General features: G+C 38.6%; 1 protein-coding gene across 4 annotated transcripts in view; it reads right to left on the bottom strand.

Moving 5' to 3' along the window:
• LOC121641598 (sialic acid-binding Ig-like lectin 5) overlaps positions 1-17,578 on the bottom strand; it is a 61,023-nt gene that overhangs the window by 34,990 nt on the left and 8,455 nt on the right. For 2 of the 4 annotated variants that reach the window (XM_041987827.1, XM_041987828.1), the window contains exons 1-4: positions 2,575-2,643; positions 2,092-2,193; positions 1,561-1,971; positions 944-1,264 (exon numbers count right to left, since the gene is read on the bottom strand). In XM_041987827.1, the coding sequence (XP_041843761.1) occupies positions 944-1,264; positions 1,561-1,971; positions 2,092-2,182 (823 nt within the window). In that variant the 5' untranslated portion in view covers positions 2,183-2,193; positions 2,575-2,643. Of the gene's footprint in view, positions 1-943; positions 1,265-1,560; positions 1,972-2,091; positions 2,194-2,574; positions 2,644-3,956; positions 5,258-6,879; positions 6,950-7,036; positions 7,149-7,278; positions 7,564-7,651; positions 7,928-8,223; positions 8,500-9,643; positions 9,965-10,157; positions 10,569-10,687; positions 11,162-17,578 lie in introns of those variants that run through there. The other 2 variants (XM_041987830.1, XM_041987826.1) reach the window with 2 other exon arrangements.

Raw genomic sequence — 17,578 nt, 5'->3', positions numbered from 1 at the left:
AATCGACCCTCAGTTTGAGTGCAGCGGCTTCTCTTCACCTCCCTCTTTTTAGCAGCTTCAGAAATGTGCCGTTTATGGTGGGCGGAACCCTGGTGGAGCAGCTCAGCTGTTGGCTCCGCCCATCGCATCGCCCGTCATGAGGTGATTGACAGGTTAGGCCTTAGCGGTTACTAGACGCTGATTACAGCGTAGTGAAGGATAAACAAACGCCGGAACACCGGAACCCATTCCTGAAGAAGTTCGAGCAAGAAGACTAACAGTACTGCTCTTACCTCTCCAGCTGTGTCACGGACAGTTGGTATTGAACCTGGCTTCAGCTTCAAACGGTTGGCGAAGCCTGCTTTCCATGCACCCATGTTGTGGAAACAGTCCTCTTTGAAATGCTGGCCACAGACATGCAAAACCTTTGGAAGTTTTCCGGGTACATTTCCTCCAAAAATAAAATTAATCCACTCAGTCCTCGTGGGTTCAGTGGATGGAAGTAAAAAAACGTTTTCGTGTTCATTTATGCAGCCACAAACAGAACAGTGCTTCTGTCGCTTAGCCATGTCCGCTAACGAGGGTTGCCGAAGAGGGAAAAACACTGGGCGCTAGGTGATTTTTAGAGGGCGGGCTTTGAGAGCCGGTAGACGGGTCCTTCGCTCTGTGGGGAGTGGTTATTGTCCCTTATGACGTCATAACGTACACGCTTTCAAACAAGCTCATTTCAGCGCTTACTTCCCTAGAGGTGGAGCAGGGGGGAGAGAGAGCGCCTGAAAGAGTTTCACACTTACGGGTCTCCTACACATGCGGGGGGACCAGTATGACTGTTCCAAAACCATTAAAAAGTGAATTTTGCATAATATGGGACCTTTAAATAAATGTCCTGCAGAAACAGTAAAGTTGTAAAATTAAACAAAATTCTTAGGAAAATCGGCATCCATCAAGACATTGAAAGACTCACGGTTCACTTGCAGAGTGACAGTCTTCTCTGTAGTTGTGTCCTCTGTGAAGCTGATCTTACAGGTAACATTGGTGTTGTGGTGTTCAGCTGAAAGGTTAAAGGTCAGAGATGAGCTGTGTCTCTGTGAGACCACAGTCAGATTCTCAGTGTGGACAGCAGTGATGTTTCCTGGTATGTAAACGTCCTTCTCTCCTGCTCCTCTCCACATCCAGGTGATTTTAGGATGAGAGCCAGAGCAGAGACCAGGAGCAGTGCAGGTCAGCGTGGTCTGCTGTCCCTCTGTCAGTGGAGGAACCTTCACTGTGAGCTTCTGCTTTAGACCTGGTGGAAACATATTGGATGAGCAGTTTGAAGGTCATCATTTACTTAAATGTGGGATGAAATATAACAAGAATATGAAGCACTTAAAAATGAAGGAGTTTTAAGGTGTTAGCTACAGAGTTAATTCCAAGAATTACTTTTTGCTTCATGAAGATAAAAAAGGAGAAAAACAGACTCTCTCTCTCTCTCTCTCTCTTTCTCTCTCACACACACACACACACGCACACACACACACACACACACATTCACACACAAGACCCCCGAAACCTTGTTTCTTGTTGCTGTAGTTTTCCTACCTGTAACTGAGATGTTTGTTTTTGGTATAAACGTCCATCCATCTGTCTTTCCATAAAACAGACCATTAACTCTGAGCTGGTACCATCCAGAATCAGACTTGCTGAGGTCATTAATCATGATGCTGCAGTTCCTCTGACTCACATCAGGCTCCAGCAGTGACACTCGTCCTTTGAACCCAAACTTAATATTTTCATTTGTTTTGTTTGTGTTGAATATCGTGTCAGACTCACCACATCTTTCTTTATTTTGCCCACATTTATACCAAACTATGTGTTGGAGTGTGAAACCATCACCAGTAGTGAAATAACATGGAACCACAGCACAGAGTCCAGCTTCTGCTCTTATTGGTCCATCCATTAGAGTGATACAGAATTTATCGTGACAGTATGGGTATGTCCAGACAGGAGCTCCTGTTAATGCAGATTTAGGGAGAAAAGCATATTATCTGACAATGTCACAAACAAACATGCAAATATAATTTGAATCTCTGCAGTGGTACAAGATGATTAAGAAGAACATGTATGAGGTACCTGTGTCAGCACTGCTGCCTCTCACAGACACAAACACAGTGATCCAGAAGAAGACAAACATCCTCGTTTGATGCTGGAAACTTTCTCTCATTTTAGGACAAACTTTATTGCAGAATATGCAGGAAAAATACAGAAAGTGAATCAATGGGAATTCCATACCTGACATCAGCCATGAAACACAGGATGTTGGAAAATTAGCACATTTTACCAAGAGCCGTGACTACTGGCTGACTTTAAAGAACTTTGTGAAAGGAACGCTCTTCTCTCAAGATAAATTATGTTTACTTAAATGATCATAACATAACTCAACGTCTTTAGTAACCCAATAAATATAAAAAACTATTTCTAACAAGTAAAAATCCTTCACCTTTCAACTCACTCCTCCGTGTCATAAACACTCATTTGGCGGTGATATATGGTAAATTACCCCAATAAGACAAAAACTTTTTGTTGACGATTAGAACTGAATTTAAAGTTTTTTACCTCTTTTATGTTGCTCTCGTTCTCTTTGTTTCCTTCACAGACTTTCTTCTGTGAAGTTTCTCTTCCTCTCCTCACTTTGCTAATTCTTCTCTCTTCATGTAAAAGCAAGATTTCAGGAAGTTTGTCGGCCCACCAGAAAAAGAAAAAAGAAAAAAAATTACTCGTCTGAGACAGACTGTGGTAATTTTTACTCTACAGTTTGTGTATTATATAACACATCTAATGTATAATGATTTATCTAATAATATAAAAAATCAAACATTTCTATAAATCATATAAAACTTTCATTAATTATGAAAAATGTGACGTTAATATGCTGATGTGAAATTCTACAGTTTTCATGTAGATGTGTTTTATTTATTATTTTTTATAGCTTGTTTGTGGATGTCTTGAACAATTCATCAAACATACAATGTTACTGTATTTATTGTCACCACTGTGCTGTTACTGCTTAATGTCTGCATGAAATAAACCTGTAGATTTTCATGTTGACAAGAAGACACTCAAACAGCTGAAGTACTTTAAATACAGATTTAAATATGAAACGTTTTCTGCATTTCCCTTTTTTCAACCACATGCAGCCTCATGTGAGTCACTTCTGTTCATTTGAGTTTTTTCTATGATTTACATGATTGTCGGTTTCAGTAGAGTTTGAACCATCGTGTGCTTCTTCAGATTCAACATGTCAAAAACAAATGTTAAATCATTACTTACATTTCCTAAAACAATTTTTAATCAAAATGATTTCTCTTAAATGTTCAGTCGAATGATTAATTGGTTCATTTATTAACTGTACCACAAGTCTTAAAGCTGCTTTAGTAACATTTTTCATGTCCTAAACTTTAACAGGCTGACAGCTAGAACACGTGTGGACAGACTACAAGCCTCTTAAGGGGACTGATTTCATGGTGTGTTTGTTGGAAAACACCGTGCAATACTTTATAGCCACTTGATACAGATTTTTTTTCTTGGTTCTGTTCAGTTCAATGACGTTTGCATAACTTGAATAGATGTGAGAATATATTTAGTCACAGTTAGTAATTCTGTCTAAATACTAAAACTCTGGGTGAGTACAATATGTATATTTACATTTTTACAAAATGAAACATGTCCCTTTAAGTAAGCAGCTAGTTTTATAAAGCTGAAAGATAATCAATAACTCAATAACTTCATACACCATAGGAAAGCATATTTATTTCTTTTCAAAGTTTCACATTTGTCATGAAAATGAATTTGTGAGATGAGCAGCAGAGTTGAGTGTGTGGGTGGGGTCCATGATAAACCACACGGCTTATTCTGTTAGTATGCTGTTATTAGATTGTTTAAGTCTGAATAAACAAGACACATTGGTAATTTAACAATTTATTAGTTTAACAATCAGGGGTCTCAGCAGGAAGTGGAAAAACACAACAAACACAACAGCTTGGAACCTCCTCCTCATGGTGGCCACCAGCTCGGTCGTACACTGCAATAGGATGGCATCCCAGTCTTCAACCAGTATTTGTCGCAAGTCAGCCAACATGGTTGTGTTGGTCACTCAGCACGCCCGAACTGATGACACAGGTGTAGTATTTAATAAACTCTGCTCTGTGGGCGGAGAGCATTGTCAGGTAGGAGGATCGAGATCAGTCCCAATCTGTGGAGATTGACTCCAGAGTCTCATCCTGATACTGTATCTCTCTGCATTAAAACTGTATCTAAGCCTTGTTTTTCTAGCCCATACCATCACACTTCCTCCACCAAGGAGGGAGATATATTTTTCTGCTTCTTTTTTGCAATTAGACAACTGTGTTGTAGCTGACAATTATACAAAGCATTATTAGTAACTACAATTGTAAACAAGCTGCTTTTATCATTCCTGGCATTTTAACTTGATTTATTTTTCTCCCAAAATCAGACAATCATCTCGTACTTTAAAAAGCACATTTTGACAAAGTGGAAACAAACAAAGACATCAAGATTTTGATGAGGTGCAAAAATATGTTCTAAAAACTGCATTTTCTGTCTCTGAATATCACAGCATTGGGAGTCCATCTGGTTCCACCTTTTACACACCAACAGTCATGAAAGAAATTAATGAAAAGAACAGATGAAAATAATTTAGGAGTTAACAATCATATACTGTCCATCTTTCAGTCCAGTTTGCAACATGTTGAATTTATTTTTGCTTGAACATGGCAGCCAGGTGGTAAAACCTGTTAGGAGTTCAGTCACTAAAGCGATACAATCCATCCATCACATCTGATGAGAGAAGAAGAGCTGACCTCAGCTACCTGAACAATGCAGAGAGTCCTCAAATCTCATCCATTAAATCCTTTACATTGGAGTAAACCACCTCCTCTGCTTCTTTCTCCTCTTCTGTAACTTGATGTTGTGCGTCCTCACCTTCTTCTCCCATCACTTCCTCCTCTTTGTCCTCAAAAATTTCCCCTTCTTCTCCACCATTTTCTTCGTTTTTCTGTCTTCTTTCTGTCTTAATTTCAGCATAATGTGTCTCTGTGTTGTCTTGCTCCTTTCTTGCCTCCCTGGGATTCTTTGTTTTCAACAAGGAGAAGTCAATGCTAGCATACACCACTTCTCGTGGCCCAGATCTTGGTCCAGGAGTAGCTTTCTCTGCTACCACAGCTCCATACTCAGGTACTTCTTGGATGTGAATCTCATCTTTTCCCTGTCCATCATATATCTGTTAGATAAAAAAATGAGAAAATATGACAGCAATTACAACAAGCACATTGAGTTTACCTTTAAAAAATTAACCCTGTGGTATGTTCACTGGGCGCTGGTGGGTATTTAATGTATTTGTGTTTGTATTAGGTCAATTCAGGTTTTATCTATATTCTGTTGCTCTTGAATTTAATTATAGTTTTAATCTCAGTCAAAGTCCACCTTGAAATTTTCTACTCTTTTAAGCAACAATCACTTAATCTGCTCTTTTTTGTGGTTATTAAAAGAACATTCTGTTTTAATATGAGATGTTTCTGATTGTATCTGCTGCATATAGTAGTACTAAAATGTTTTTGGGAGTGCTGTGCTCTGTTGTACACTCATTTTTAAAGTGATACACTTGGTTGTAAATATTCATATGGTGGGATTCATATAATAATAAACCTGCTTTATCTACAAATGAGCAACTGATTGCTTCTGAACATGAACAGAGATCCTGCAGTTTGGTCCCTTGAGCATGTCAGGACACACAGTCTTATAGTTTAGTGACTAAAAGGGGAAGTGAAATATCTTATATAAGGAATCTGATATTGGTGAGTCTGAAGGTTGGTCAGTAATGTTATTTACTGAGAGCCAGGACATAATTCAACCTCCTCATAAAACTAATCATTAGTCTATAATACAAAGCGAAAACACAAATGAATACACTAATGTAGAAAATGTACATTAATCAAAGATATGTAGCAATGAGGCATGCATCTAAAGGTGCTTCTTGTTAGAGAAGCATTCCCACAGAACAACTCTGCTATATGAAAGAGTTGTGTGCTCCTCCTGGGAAGAGGGAGAAACACATTCAGGAAGTTGCAGAGGACATTAATGGAGTGTTATTCATGCAGTAGAAGGAATGGAACTGGCTTTAAAGCGTGCTTAAAGACATACGTGTGCAGTCTATTGATGGTTTTAGGAAGATCAGGAATGGAATGAAATCCCTTGTTGACTTGTTCTTCAATGAATTAAATAAACTAAAAACTACTTTTATTTTTGCTCTGAAGGAAATTATAATGTTATTGCACTATTTGCGGTATCTTGAACTTCATTTTGGATGAAAAAATGTTTTGTGAGTCACCAAAAGTTAGCACGACAAATCTGACAAACTGAACATCAGAAAATAACACAAATGTTAATTTTGTTCAAAAATGTGAGCATTTAAAAATTTGTTACTGGACTCCTGAGTGTAAAATTATTTCTTTTGGCCAGGTTACAAACATTTTCTAAATGTCATCATTTTTGTAAAAACTTTGTAAACAGGACCAATGAGCAAGTTCATTAACAGGAAAGAGGCCTCAGTGGTAAATAAGGCACATTGAGGTTATTTAACTGGAAGCTCCATGAAATATCTGAAGCTTTTTAACCCATCAGACCTGAAATGTGTGTATAAGCACATTAGTATGTGGCACTAATATGTGACATGGATTAAGATGGAAGATATTTACTAACACAATCATAATTAATTAATAGGGGAATGAAAACATGGCTACTGACTATGACTATGACACTAATAAATTGCCTGAACTTATTTAAAAAAATTATACTATATTATATTTACTTACTGATAAAATACTAACTGAATAAAAATCTTACCAATAAATCATCTTGACTAGTCACCATCTCCATAGTCTCATTTAAATTTCCAGAGCTCTTCTGTTGTTTTCTGCAGAGAGATTATTCCATACAAAAAAATTATTTAATAAAAAATAAATAAATAAAAGTGTGCTGTATGCATACTGTTTTTTTTTACCTGAGGCATTTCATGGTCAAACAGCAAGTGGAGGCTGTAAGGACAACCCCAATCAGAAAGGCAATGACGATTTCCAGCCAGGGTGCTTTTTCTAGAATATTTCTGAATTCATCTGTTATTATGGGAACCAAAAGACAAAATGTCAAAAGTGCAACTATGATTTTGTTTGAAATAAATATATTTCTGCTGTAGTTTAGTAGCAATCAAAAGGCAGCAGAAGTATTTTAGTGGAGAACATTTACCTTCTTTTTCTGGTATGTTTTGCTGGATGTTGAAGTTTCGTTTAGCTTCCCCATCGCTATTGCTGCTGACACATTCAATAGTCATGTTGTCATGGTGCTTAACTGTTAGGGTCACAGTGCTGTTGACAGTGTAGCCTGACGCCATGGTAATAACAGAATACTCTCTGTGATTCTGCAGCAGCGGCCATTTGATGAAGGGTAAAGGAAACCCTTCACTGATGCACACACAGGTCAGGACCACCGACTGATGCACACATCCAGAACCATCCAGGATCTTTGAAAACCCTGCAAACACATAAAAATCACAAAATACATGAGGTAGGATGTAAATGTGGAGAAATTCTTTAATTTCATATTTAAACAGTGTACTTACAAGTTACTGTTACATCAGTTTGCTCCGTTACGGTCGTGTTCAGATGTTTTGCAGTGCAGACGTACTGTCCAGAATCCTCTGCTGTCACATTTGAAATGAAAAGAGTGGCTGATCCAGTGTCATTGAGGAGGCTGATTCCACTTTGTATGTTTGTGCTGGAACTCTGTTTAGTCCACATGATGAGTGATGGAGGGAAACTTTCAACACTGCAGGTGAGATTCAAAGCATCTCCTTTCTTTACAGTTCTTCTGTCAGAGATCTGAACTTTCCTTTTATCTGTGGAGCACAAGTTTAGAGGATGAGATTATAGATCTGAGCTTTCTTTTCTCTAATTTTTTTTTTTTTTTTTTTTTTTTATATACTTCGACACTTCTCCTTACTTAGTGACTTGCCAAAGTATAGGTTGTAATGACACAACAGAAGATTAGGTTATTAAAATTAAAAAAAAAAAAAAAAAAAAGAAATAAAAAGTCTAGGGAAAACCACCAAAATGGAAGAACACATAAAAATCACACATGTAGGATGTAAATGTGGAGAAATTCTTTAATTTCATATTTAAACCATGTACTTACAAGTTACTGTTACATCAGTTTGCTCCGTTACGGTCGTGTTCAGATGTTTTGCAGTGCAGACGTACTGTCCAGAATCCTCTGCTGTCACATTTGAAATGAAAAGAGTGGCTGATCCAGTGTCATTGAGGAGGCTGATTCCACTTTGCAGGTTTGTGCTGGAACTCTGTTTAGTCCACATGATGAGTGATGGAGGGAAACTTTCAATGCTGCAGGTGAGATTCAGAGCATTTCCTCTCTTTACAGTTGTTCTGCCAGAGATCTGAACTTTCCTTTTATCTGTGGAGCACAAGTTTACAGGATGGAGATTATAGATCTGAAGTTACTCTATGTTTTTCAAAGTTTGAAAAAAAGATATCCCATCCATACTGCACAACAGCAGTAGTGGCTTAAAATTACAGGTTGTAATAATAATAATAATAATAATAATATTATTATTATTATTATTATCATTAATAAAAACCACACCAGCAAATACCACCAAAGGCGGGCACACTAATATACACAAATATATACACTAATATATATATTTTTTCTAATGACTCTATAAAAAAATTACAGGTTGTTGTGGGGAAAAGAAAAGAACACCAAAGGAGCAGGGCCTAGTTTTGCAAGCCATGGTATAAGTATTAGTTTTTTTAGTCTTCACAACTAAAGAGAACAACTGAGGGACTAAAACAGACATTTATGTATATGAATATATCTATATATCATAGTCTTGACTCTACTCAGAGTTAATGATGTAGCCAGCACAAATAAATGTTATTGAATTCATGTCTGAGTGCGATTTTATTTATATATACACACACGTAGACAGATATTACCCGTTTGTATATTGCCATAAACTTCCCTCCGTATTGCACATTGTAACACCAGATACTGTGGTTTGTTTGTTTTTTATTAAATTCTAATATTTACTTAATCTGCTTTTCTTACGTTGTTTTTCTGTAGCTGATGTGTAGTAACACAAGTTTCCCTGTTGTGTGATCAATAAAATAAAATCAAATCTCATTTTATTTTTAATTAAAACATACACAAGCATCGGTGCTAGAACTTTAGAACTCCAAAACTTTGATGAGCTATAAATAAATTATATACAAACATTTTATTAAAAATCACAGGATTTTATAGATTATTTTCTGTTAGAAAGGAAACAGGATATCACTATACTGCTTTCTGCTCCATACTTTTGTAAGTTTAACTGAAAAACCTTTTTTTTAGCTGCTGCCTGGATAACAAATATCTAGATTTGCACATTGTCTTATACACTGCTTATCAAGGTAACCATTGAAATATAGTCAAAGTCTAAAGATGGTAAAGCTGAACTATGTTATGAAGAAAAAGAATCTTCATCTAAGAAAGAAAATGATAAATTACACAACTAGCTAAAAAACAACTAACCTCTAGACAGTAAAATACTCACAGCTCACTTGCAGATTGACAGTCTCCTCTGTAGTTGTGTCCTCTGTGAAGCTGATCTTACAGGTAACATTGGTGTTGTGGTGTTCAGTTGAAAGGTTAAAGGTCAGAGATGAGCTGTGTCTCTGTGAGACCGCAGTCAGATTCTCAGTGTGGACAGCAGTGATGTTTCCTGGTATGTAAACGTCCTGCTCTCCTGCTCCTCTCCACGTCCAGGTGATTTCAGGATGAGAGCCAGAGCAGAGACCAGGAGCAGTGCAGGTCAGTGTGGTCTGCTGTCCCTCTGTCAGTGGAGGAACCATCACTGTGGGCTTCTGCTTAAGATCTGATGGAAACAGAGAATGAAGATATTATATAAGCAATAAAACTACTTAAATATGGGATGAAATTTGAGACACTGGACATTTCAATAAGACAGGAATTTTTATTGGAAACGTTTTTTGTTTGCAGAAACATTTCCAATAATTACTGTTTACAGAGCCCAGAAACCTTGTTTCTCATTGCTGTAGATTTCTTACCTTTCACCAACACCTGCGATTTTGGAACAAATGTAAATCCATCTGTCCTTCCATAAAACAGACCATTAACTCTGAGCTGGTACCATCCAGAATCAGTCTTGCTGAGGTCATTAATCATGATGCTGCAGATCCTCTGGCTCACATCAGGCTCCAGCAGTGACACTCGTCCTTTGAACCCAGACTTAATATTTTCATTTGTTTTGTCTGTGTTGAATATCGCGTCAGACTCATCACATCTTTCTTTATTTTGCCCACATTTATACCAAACTATGTGTTGGAGTGTGAAACCAGAACCAGTAGTGAAATAACATGGAATCACAGCACAGAGTCCAGCTTCTGCTCTTATTGGTCCATCCATTAGAGTGACACAGAATCCATTGTAACAGTATGGGTATGTCCAGAGAGGAGCTCCTGTTAACGCAGATTTAGAGTTAAATATATATATATGTCACAAAGATGATATAGTCACAAAGATGTAGGAAAATATTAGTTGAATCTTGCCATGAAAAAGAAGAACATGTATGAGGTACCTGTGTCAGCACTGCTTCCTCTCACAGACACAAACACAGTGACCCAGAAGAAGAAAAACATCCTGGTTTGATGCTGGACACCTTTTCTCTTTAATCCACCTCAGGACAAACTTTAGTGCATAAGATGTAGGAAAAATGCAGAAACTGAAGCAATGGAAAGTCCACACTTGACACATAAAACACAGGAAGTTGCATGTTTTGTTATTTCACCCTTTCCACATTATTACCTCACTTTACCAAAAGTTCTGACTATTAACTGACTTTAAAGCTATTTGAGGCAGAAAATCTCTTTTGTTAACATAAATTAAAGAACCTTAACTCCATTATCTTTAAAAACAAACAAAAGATAAATTCAACATCAACATTAAAATCATAAAAAAAACAAGCTAATCACTGATGAGTACAAATTCAAAATCATCTTTGTCCACCATAGCCAGCTCCAACTTTACCAGCACTGATATGAAATTAGATTTAATTAAGTAACATTAAACAAAAAATAAATAAAAATATACTTTTTAAAAATAAAATAATTCCTTTATACTCTTGTAAAAATGTGTTATTTTCAGTATGAGGTAAGACAAATGTTCATTTTTAGCCACAATATGATTCAAAACAGAGTTAAAAGTTGTTTACCTCTTTTATTGTCCTTCTCTCCTTTCTCCTTTGCAGACTTTCTTCTGTGAAATATGTCTCCGTTTCCCCAGTTGTCTCTTTCTGTACTCCTTTTTCCTTCTTTTGCAACATCAGGAAGTTTGTTACATCACACAGACAGATTGCACTTATATTTCTTAATATCATGATCTAAATAGTTATACAGTTATACGGTTATACAGTCACTAACTCCAGCTTAACAGGAAAAATGTATTTTTATTTATCAAGTAGACGCACCCTGTTTTACAAATAAAACACTTGTTAGTTCTGTTTAGTTCAAATCTCAGCATTATGTTGAGTTTTGTTATTGTTAGTTACAACAATAGAGACCAGTTTTTTCTCTAGCTGATATCAGTGAAAAAGAAAATCTAATTATCACTCCTTCATGTCACCTTTAAACACACTGAGACAGGACAAGGACAGAGGGGACAGACAACTGCTGAGGATTTAACAGGAAATCTGGCTCTAAAAAAGTTATTATAATTATGTAATATAAAGAGCTAAAATGATGTTAACTTGCCTATTAGAGATGATACAGATATCCAGACAGAGAAGAAGCAACTCCTTCCACTAGTGCGTTTTATTTAGGTAACAAAGCCACGTAACCAGACACTGACAAGCTGCCCACACGATAGTTTTGGTGAGCAGAACAGAGCATTTTATCCTTTTCTGTGGTACCTATTAAAGTGAAGACAGCCTAGATAAGTTTGGAGTTTATGAAGAGTAAATTAAGAGTTTGATCTTTTCATCTTTCCATCTTGTCAAATTTCACTATAGATCTTTAAATTCTCTCTTGGGTTATTCTACTGTATGCTACATGAAAGTAAAACTTCAGATGGTGGAATTAGCTTTCTTTAGAACTGTGACTAGTTGCATCACAGCAAAAAGGTTCCTGGTTCAGTCTTGGGGGGGACGTTTCTGTGTGGCGATTAAAAATGACTTTCTCCCACTTTCCATAAGAAAATGCATGTTCATTTGTTATACTATATTAACTGTAAAACTAAATGTGAGTGACCCAAGGTACGATAAAGCATTGTTACGACCCGACTTAAGGGGGTAGGGACGGGCGTAACAAAAAACACGGAGAGGACAGATGGTATTTCAAAATAAAAGCACATTTATTTACAATTCCCGTGGTAAGTGATGGACAACCTGTAAAACAAAAGATGAGCTGGGGTTAGCGGACCTGCAGAAAGAAACAAACCAAAACCTATACCAAACACTCACCGAGTGCACACACAGACACAACCGCAACTCGGTGAGGAAACTAAAACCAAACAAAAGCAACAGGCCCATAAACTAAAGTGACCGTCGTCACAACACAATAAAACGCTAACCTAGCCCAGCTCTAACACAAACACAAAGTAACTTAACTCAACTAAACACTTAAGCACCCATTGTGGAAAAGGGGGTGGTCGCGACACACACACACCCGGTGCACAACATGAGGGGGAGAGAGACCGAAGCCATTCTGGCATCTCCCCCCCCAGACCTGCCTAGGCTGCAGCCTTTTCAGCCTCAGCTTTCCTTCGGGCTGCAGCCTGACTGGTCCAGAGGGATGCCAGTCAAAACGGGGCGGGGGCAGAGTCGCTGGCCTTAGCCACTCCGGGCAGCGCTCGGCAGTCCCCAATTAGCGTATAAACGGCCACAGCTGCCTGCAACAAGCAGGGGCCGTAACACACCCCTCCTAAAAGTTTCAAAATCCCTCCTCAAAAGGATTTTGGAACTACACACACAAAAAAGGCCCAGCTTGTTCCCACACACACACTCAAAAAAAGGTAGGGTACCACACAGCCACCACCGCAACGGAAGGAACACAGGACACACTGACAGTGCGCAAAGCACACACACACACACACACGTGACGTTACGGTAGGGGATCACACAGCCACCCCCGCAACGTACACACTAGACACACAACGTGACGGAGCGGTGGGGTTTTCACACGGCCACCGCCGCAGCGTACACGACATACACACATACACATAACGGTGGGGTTTCACACAGCCACCACGAAATGCGTACGAACACAAAACACAAGGGACAAAACGGTGGGGTTCACACAGCCACCACCGAAAATGTGCACACACAAACAAAACACAAAGGCAAACCATCCAGCTACCGACACTGAAGGAGGGCCGATGGTGAGTTCCCCTCCACGTCTCGGAGAACAGGTACCAAACACTACATGGCAGCAAACGGGGAGAGGTGTCTGAACTCATGCAGCATACCACATGCAACCGCCCATGTTCATCGCCCCCACTAGGGTGTCAAAACAAAAGACGGCACAACAGGGGAGGACTACAGGCATGTTCCTGCGTCACCCTCCCGACCTTCGGGAAGTACGTCCTCCGCCGTACAACGGGTCGCCCCTAGGCCAGAGCGCCCTTTGAAAAGCTGCTACTCAAGAGTTCAGGCCACACCATCTCCTTTCCCACTCACACACACTCCCAATGGAGCCATCGGCTGCCGGATGCCAACCTCCAACACGGAGAGAACTCATCACACGGCAGGAGACCTTCCCGCCGGTCTCCACCGGAAGTAGCCGGATGGAAGCCCTTCACAATAATAGCTCCCATTCACGACCACAAGGAGAAACAATAAACAAATGGCCTATTCATCCTCACCGTGCAAACCACGGGAGAACCTTCAAGATGGATAATAGAAGAAAGCTCCCGGACGAGCCCCCACTTGTTACGACCCGACTTAAGGGGGTAGGGACGGGCGTAACAAAAAACACGGAGAGGACAGATGGTATTTCAAAATAAAAGCACATTTATTTACAATTCCCGTGGTAAGTGATGGACAACCTGTAAAACAAAAGATGAGCTGGGGTTAGCGGACCTGCAGAAAGAAACAAACCAAAACCTACACCAAACACTCACCGAGTGCACACACAGACACAACCGCAACTCGGTGAGGAAACTAAAACCAAACAAAAGCAACAGGCCCATAAACTAAAGTGACCGTCGTCACAACACAATAAAACGCTAACCTAGCCCAGCTCTAACACAAACACAAAGTAACTTAACTCAACTAAACACTTAAGCACCCATTGTGGAAAAGGGGGTGGTCGCGACACACACACACACCCGGTGCACAACATGAGGGGGAGAGAGACCGAGGCCATTCTGGCATCTCCCCCCCCCCCCCCCCCCGACCTGCCTAGGCTGCAGCCTTTTCAGCCTCAGCTTTCCTTCGGGCTGCAGCCTGACTGGTCCAGAGGGATGCCAGTCAAAACGGGGCGGGGGCAGAGTCGCTGGCCTTAGCCACTCCGGGCAGCGCTCGGCAGTCCCCAATTAGCGTATAAACGGCCACAGCTGCCTGCAACAAGCAGGGGCCGTAACAAGCATGAATAGAAAATGGATAGATGAACTGACATGTGCCTGTTGTGTTCAAACATTTAACATTTATATCATTGTATCCAGAAAACTCAGCAGGAGCACAAGGTCTTGATAACTTCCCTTATCTTCCACACAGCTTTGTCTCTAAAAAAACATTACAGGAACTGGAGATCATTACAATAACTGCTCCTCATTGTCATCATCATTTCACAACTGGCCGATAGGAGCAACTTTGTATGTCATCTCGGGAGGTCTAAGCACCTCCCCCAGTTAACTCTGGTTTCATCAAAGGAAAGGAGTGAGCGAGAATTCATCATTGTACATCATGTACATACTGTTCTGTACTTACAGGGAATCCCTTGGAAAAACTGTAGATTCATCTGATCTCTACAAAAGTAAACAGTGAGCTTAAAGCTGTTGGCCTTGTAATAAGGTATAGTTACTGAAACAGCTGTGTGTATTTTGTTACGACCCCGTCTCAAAATCCAGGGGACTAAGGGGTCAACAACAAAAACGAGCCGGACCAAACTTAAAGATATATACAATGTTCTAATATAAACCCAGGTTCCAATACAAACACACACACACACACACACACACACACACACACACACACACACACAAAAACAACAAAAGGTGTCCAAGGTTCGGGATATCTAGTCCGGTTAAAGTAAAATGAAAACTAATTAACTAAAGGTGTCCTCAACTGAGGTAATAAGAATGAACAATTAGCAAATACAAAATAAATGGTTCTCTTTACTTATACAACTTTAACTATACAATTTCAAAACACTATACAAACCAAAATCTTATTGTACTTATTCTAATGGAGCTTCTTTTGTAAACCAAACCAAAATCAATACCACTCAGTAGACCACAAAATAAACCAAAAGCTATTTAAACTACAAACCAAATATAGTTATAAATCTTAACTCAAAAGCTACTCACAAACGATGAGAGCAAACTGTTTCAGTTTAATACAAACCAAACACAATCGTGTATCTAACTACAGGGAAACTAAATACTCTTACACTCAATCAGACCAGCCACTTCAACAATTCAATCCAATTAAATCCCAGATGGCGAGCTGTGGGTCTAATGGACAACAGCTGCCTCGAACGCTGGCGCTTCCTCCCTTTTAAAGGTCAGGCGTTCCACTGGTTGGCAATCACAAAGCAGTATTTACATTAACACAGAACCCGGCCTCAGGCCGGGGGATGTGACAATTTACAGCACGCTTATACATTTTCTAGCGAGGTGTTATATGCTACATGACACACATTTGAAACAATTTAATAATGCTCAAAGAAATATGAAACAAAAAGGCATTTTTATTCAATAAATTGTGTTGTTTATGCTAAACTACTTCTTCTTCACCATCATAAAAAGTGTCAAAAAAGTTGCTCAAACACTGAGTTTTCTGATAACTGTCACATTTTTATATGTAAATTAGCACTTAAAAAAGGAAGAAAAGAAGAAGAAGAAAAGAAGAACAAGTGAATGTAGTTTTTAGAATCATAAAAGTACTTTATACTGATGGCTTGGCCGCAGTTTAAGATAAGTCATTTAAAGATCACTATAAAGTGCGTCCATGTTGAGACAAGGTCTCTGAGAAGTTCCTGTTCTCATTTAAAGGTGTCAGATCATCATTACCAACAAGTGCAGCTACAAACCAGATGAATGTTCCTCGAAGTCACAACCATGTTGCAGAATACCAGCAGAAAGTGTAAATGTTCTGAGTTGCTGTGCAAGGTACTTAGTTTCAGTGCAACAGAACATGTGGCCTCATTACAGCAACTTTATAAATGAAGCTAATGAAGGTGACAGTCAAATAGTAAGAAAAAAACAAAACAAACAAAAACAAAAATTATATATATATATATATATATATATATATATATATATATATATATATATATATATATATATATACATACATACAAGATAAACCACATATAAAAATATCAAATTGCAACAAAAATCTCATATCCATGATAAGTTAGATGGTAAAAGATCAGTTAATACTCAGGTTCCAGTAGAGACAGACAAGCAAATAATGCTTCCAAAGTTTCAATAATATCCTGCAACATATTTGTAATACTAGTTTTAATTTCTCAGTTCTCAACAAAGACATCAGTGCAAAGGTTAATTGTGTTTTCATGCAATTACATTATACTCTGGTGGTGAATGTGTGTTTTACAATGACATGCAAGTTCTATTATTTTTACACATTTTAGACATGTAAATCCATCTGTTACTCAGGAGCCAATAACTCGAGATCTTTAACTACGATGCTGCAGTTTGACTGTCTCACATCTGGCTCCAACATTGACACTTGTCCTATGAAACCAGATGGAACTTTGTCATTGGTGTGAAATATTATGTCAGGATCTCCACATCTCAATTTAGATATGCACACTTGTACCAAAGTAAAATATGAGGTGTAAAGCTATCACTAGTTGTGAAAGAGCAAAGCTTAGCTTCTGCTGTTCAGGAGACAAAGTGACAGATATAAAAAAAGAGACACGTTGATTTGATTATTTTAATTGATTTTTTTTGTCTCCCTCTACAGGTCACACTTTTGCAGAAGATGCAGTAAAATATAGAAAAAGAAACAATGGAAAGTCCACATTTGCTTCACATTACATTATGTAGTACTGGATGTTGCATGTTCACCATAGTATTTACATACGGAGCTATGACTACACTGTGACATCAGTCAACAACTGAGACAAAACAGTGACTAGTCTATTCAAAAACTACTCTAAAAAAGTAAAATAAAAAGAAATGAAAAATGTTTTATCCCCAAAAACATACAAAGCTGCTTTTATTGTTTGTGCCTTGGTCGCCTATATTAGCTTAGTTAATAACAGTGTTAAAATGATGACCCTTAAGA

Source organism: Melanotaenia boesemani, chromosome 6 (assembly GCF_017639745.1).
Source record: "Melanotaenia boesemani isolate fMelBoe1 chromosome 6, fMelBoe1.pri, whole genome shotgun sequence".
Lineage (NCBI taxonomy): Eukaryota > Metazoa > Chordata > Actinopteri > Atheriniformes > Melanotaeniidae > Melanotaenia > Melanotaenia boesemani.
Note: the sequence above shows the minus strand (reverse complement) of the source record. Positions and strands in the feature narration are given on the sequence as shown.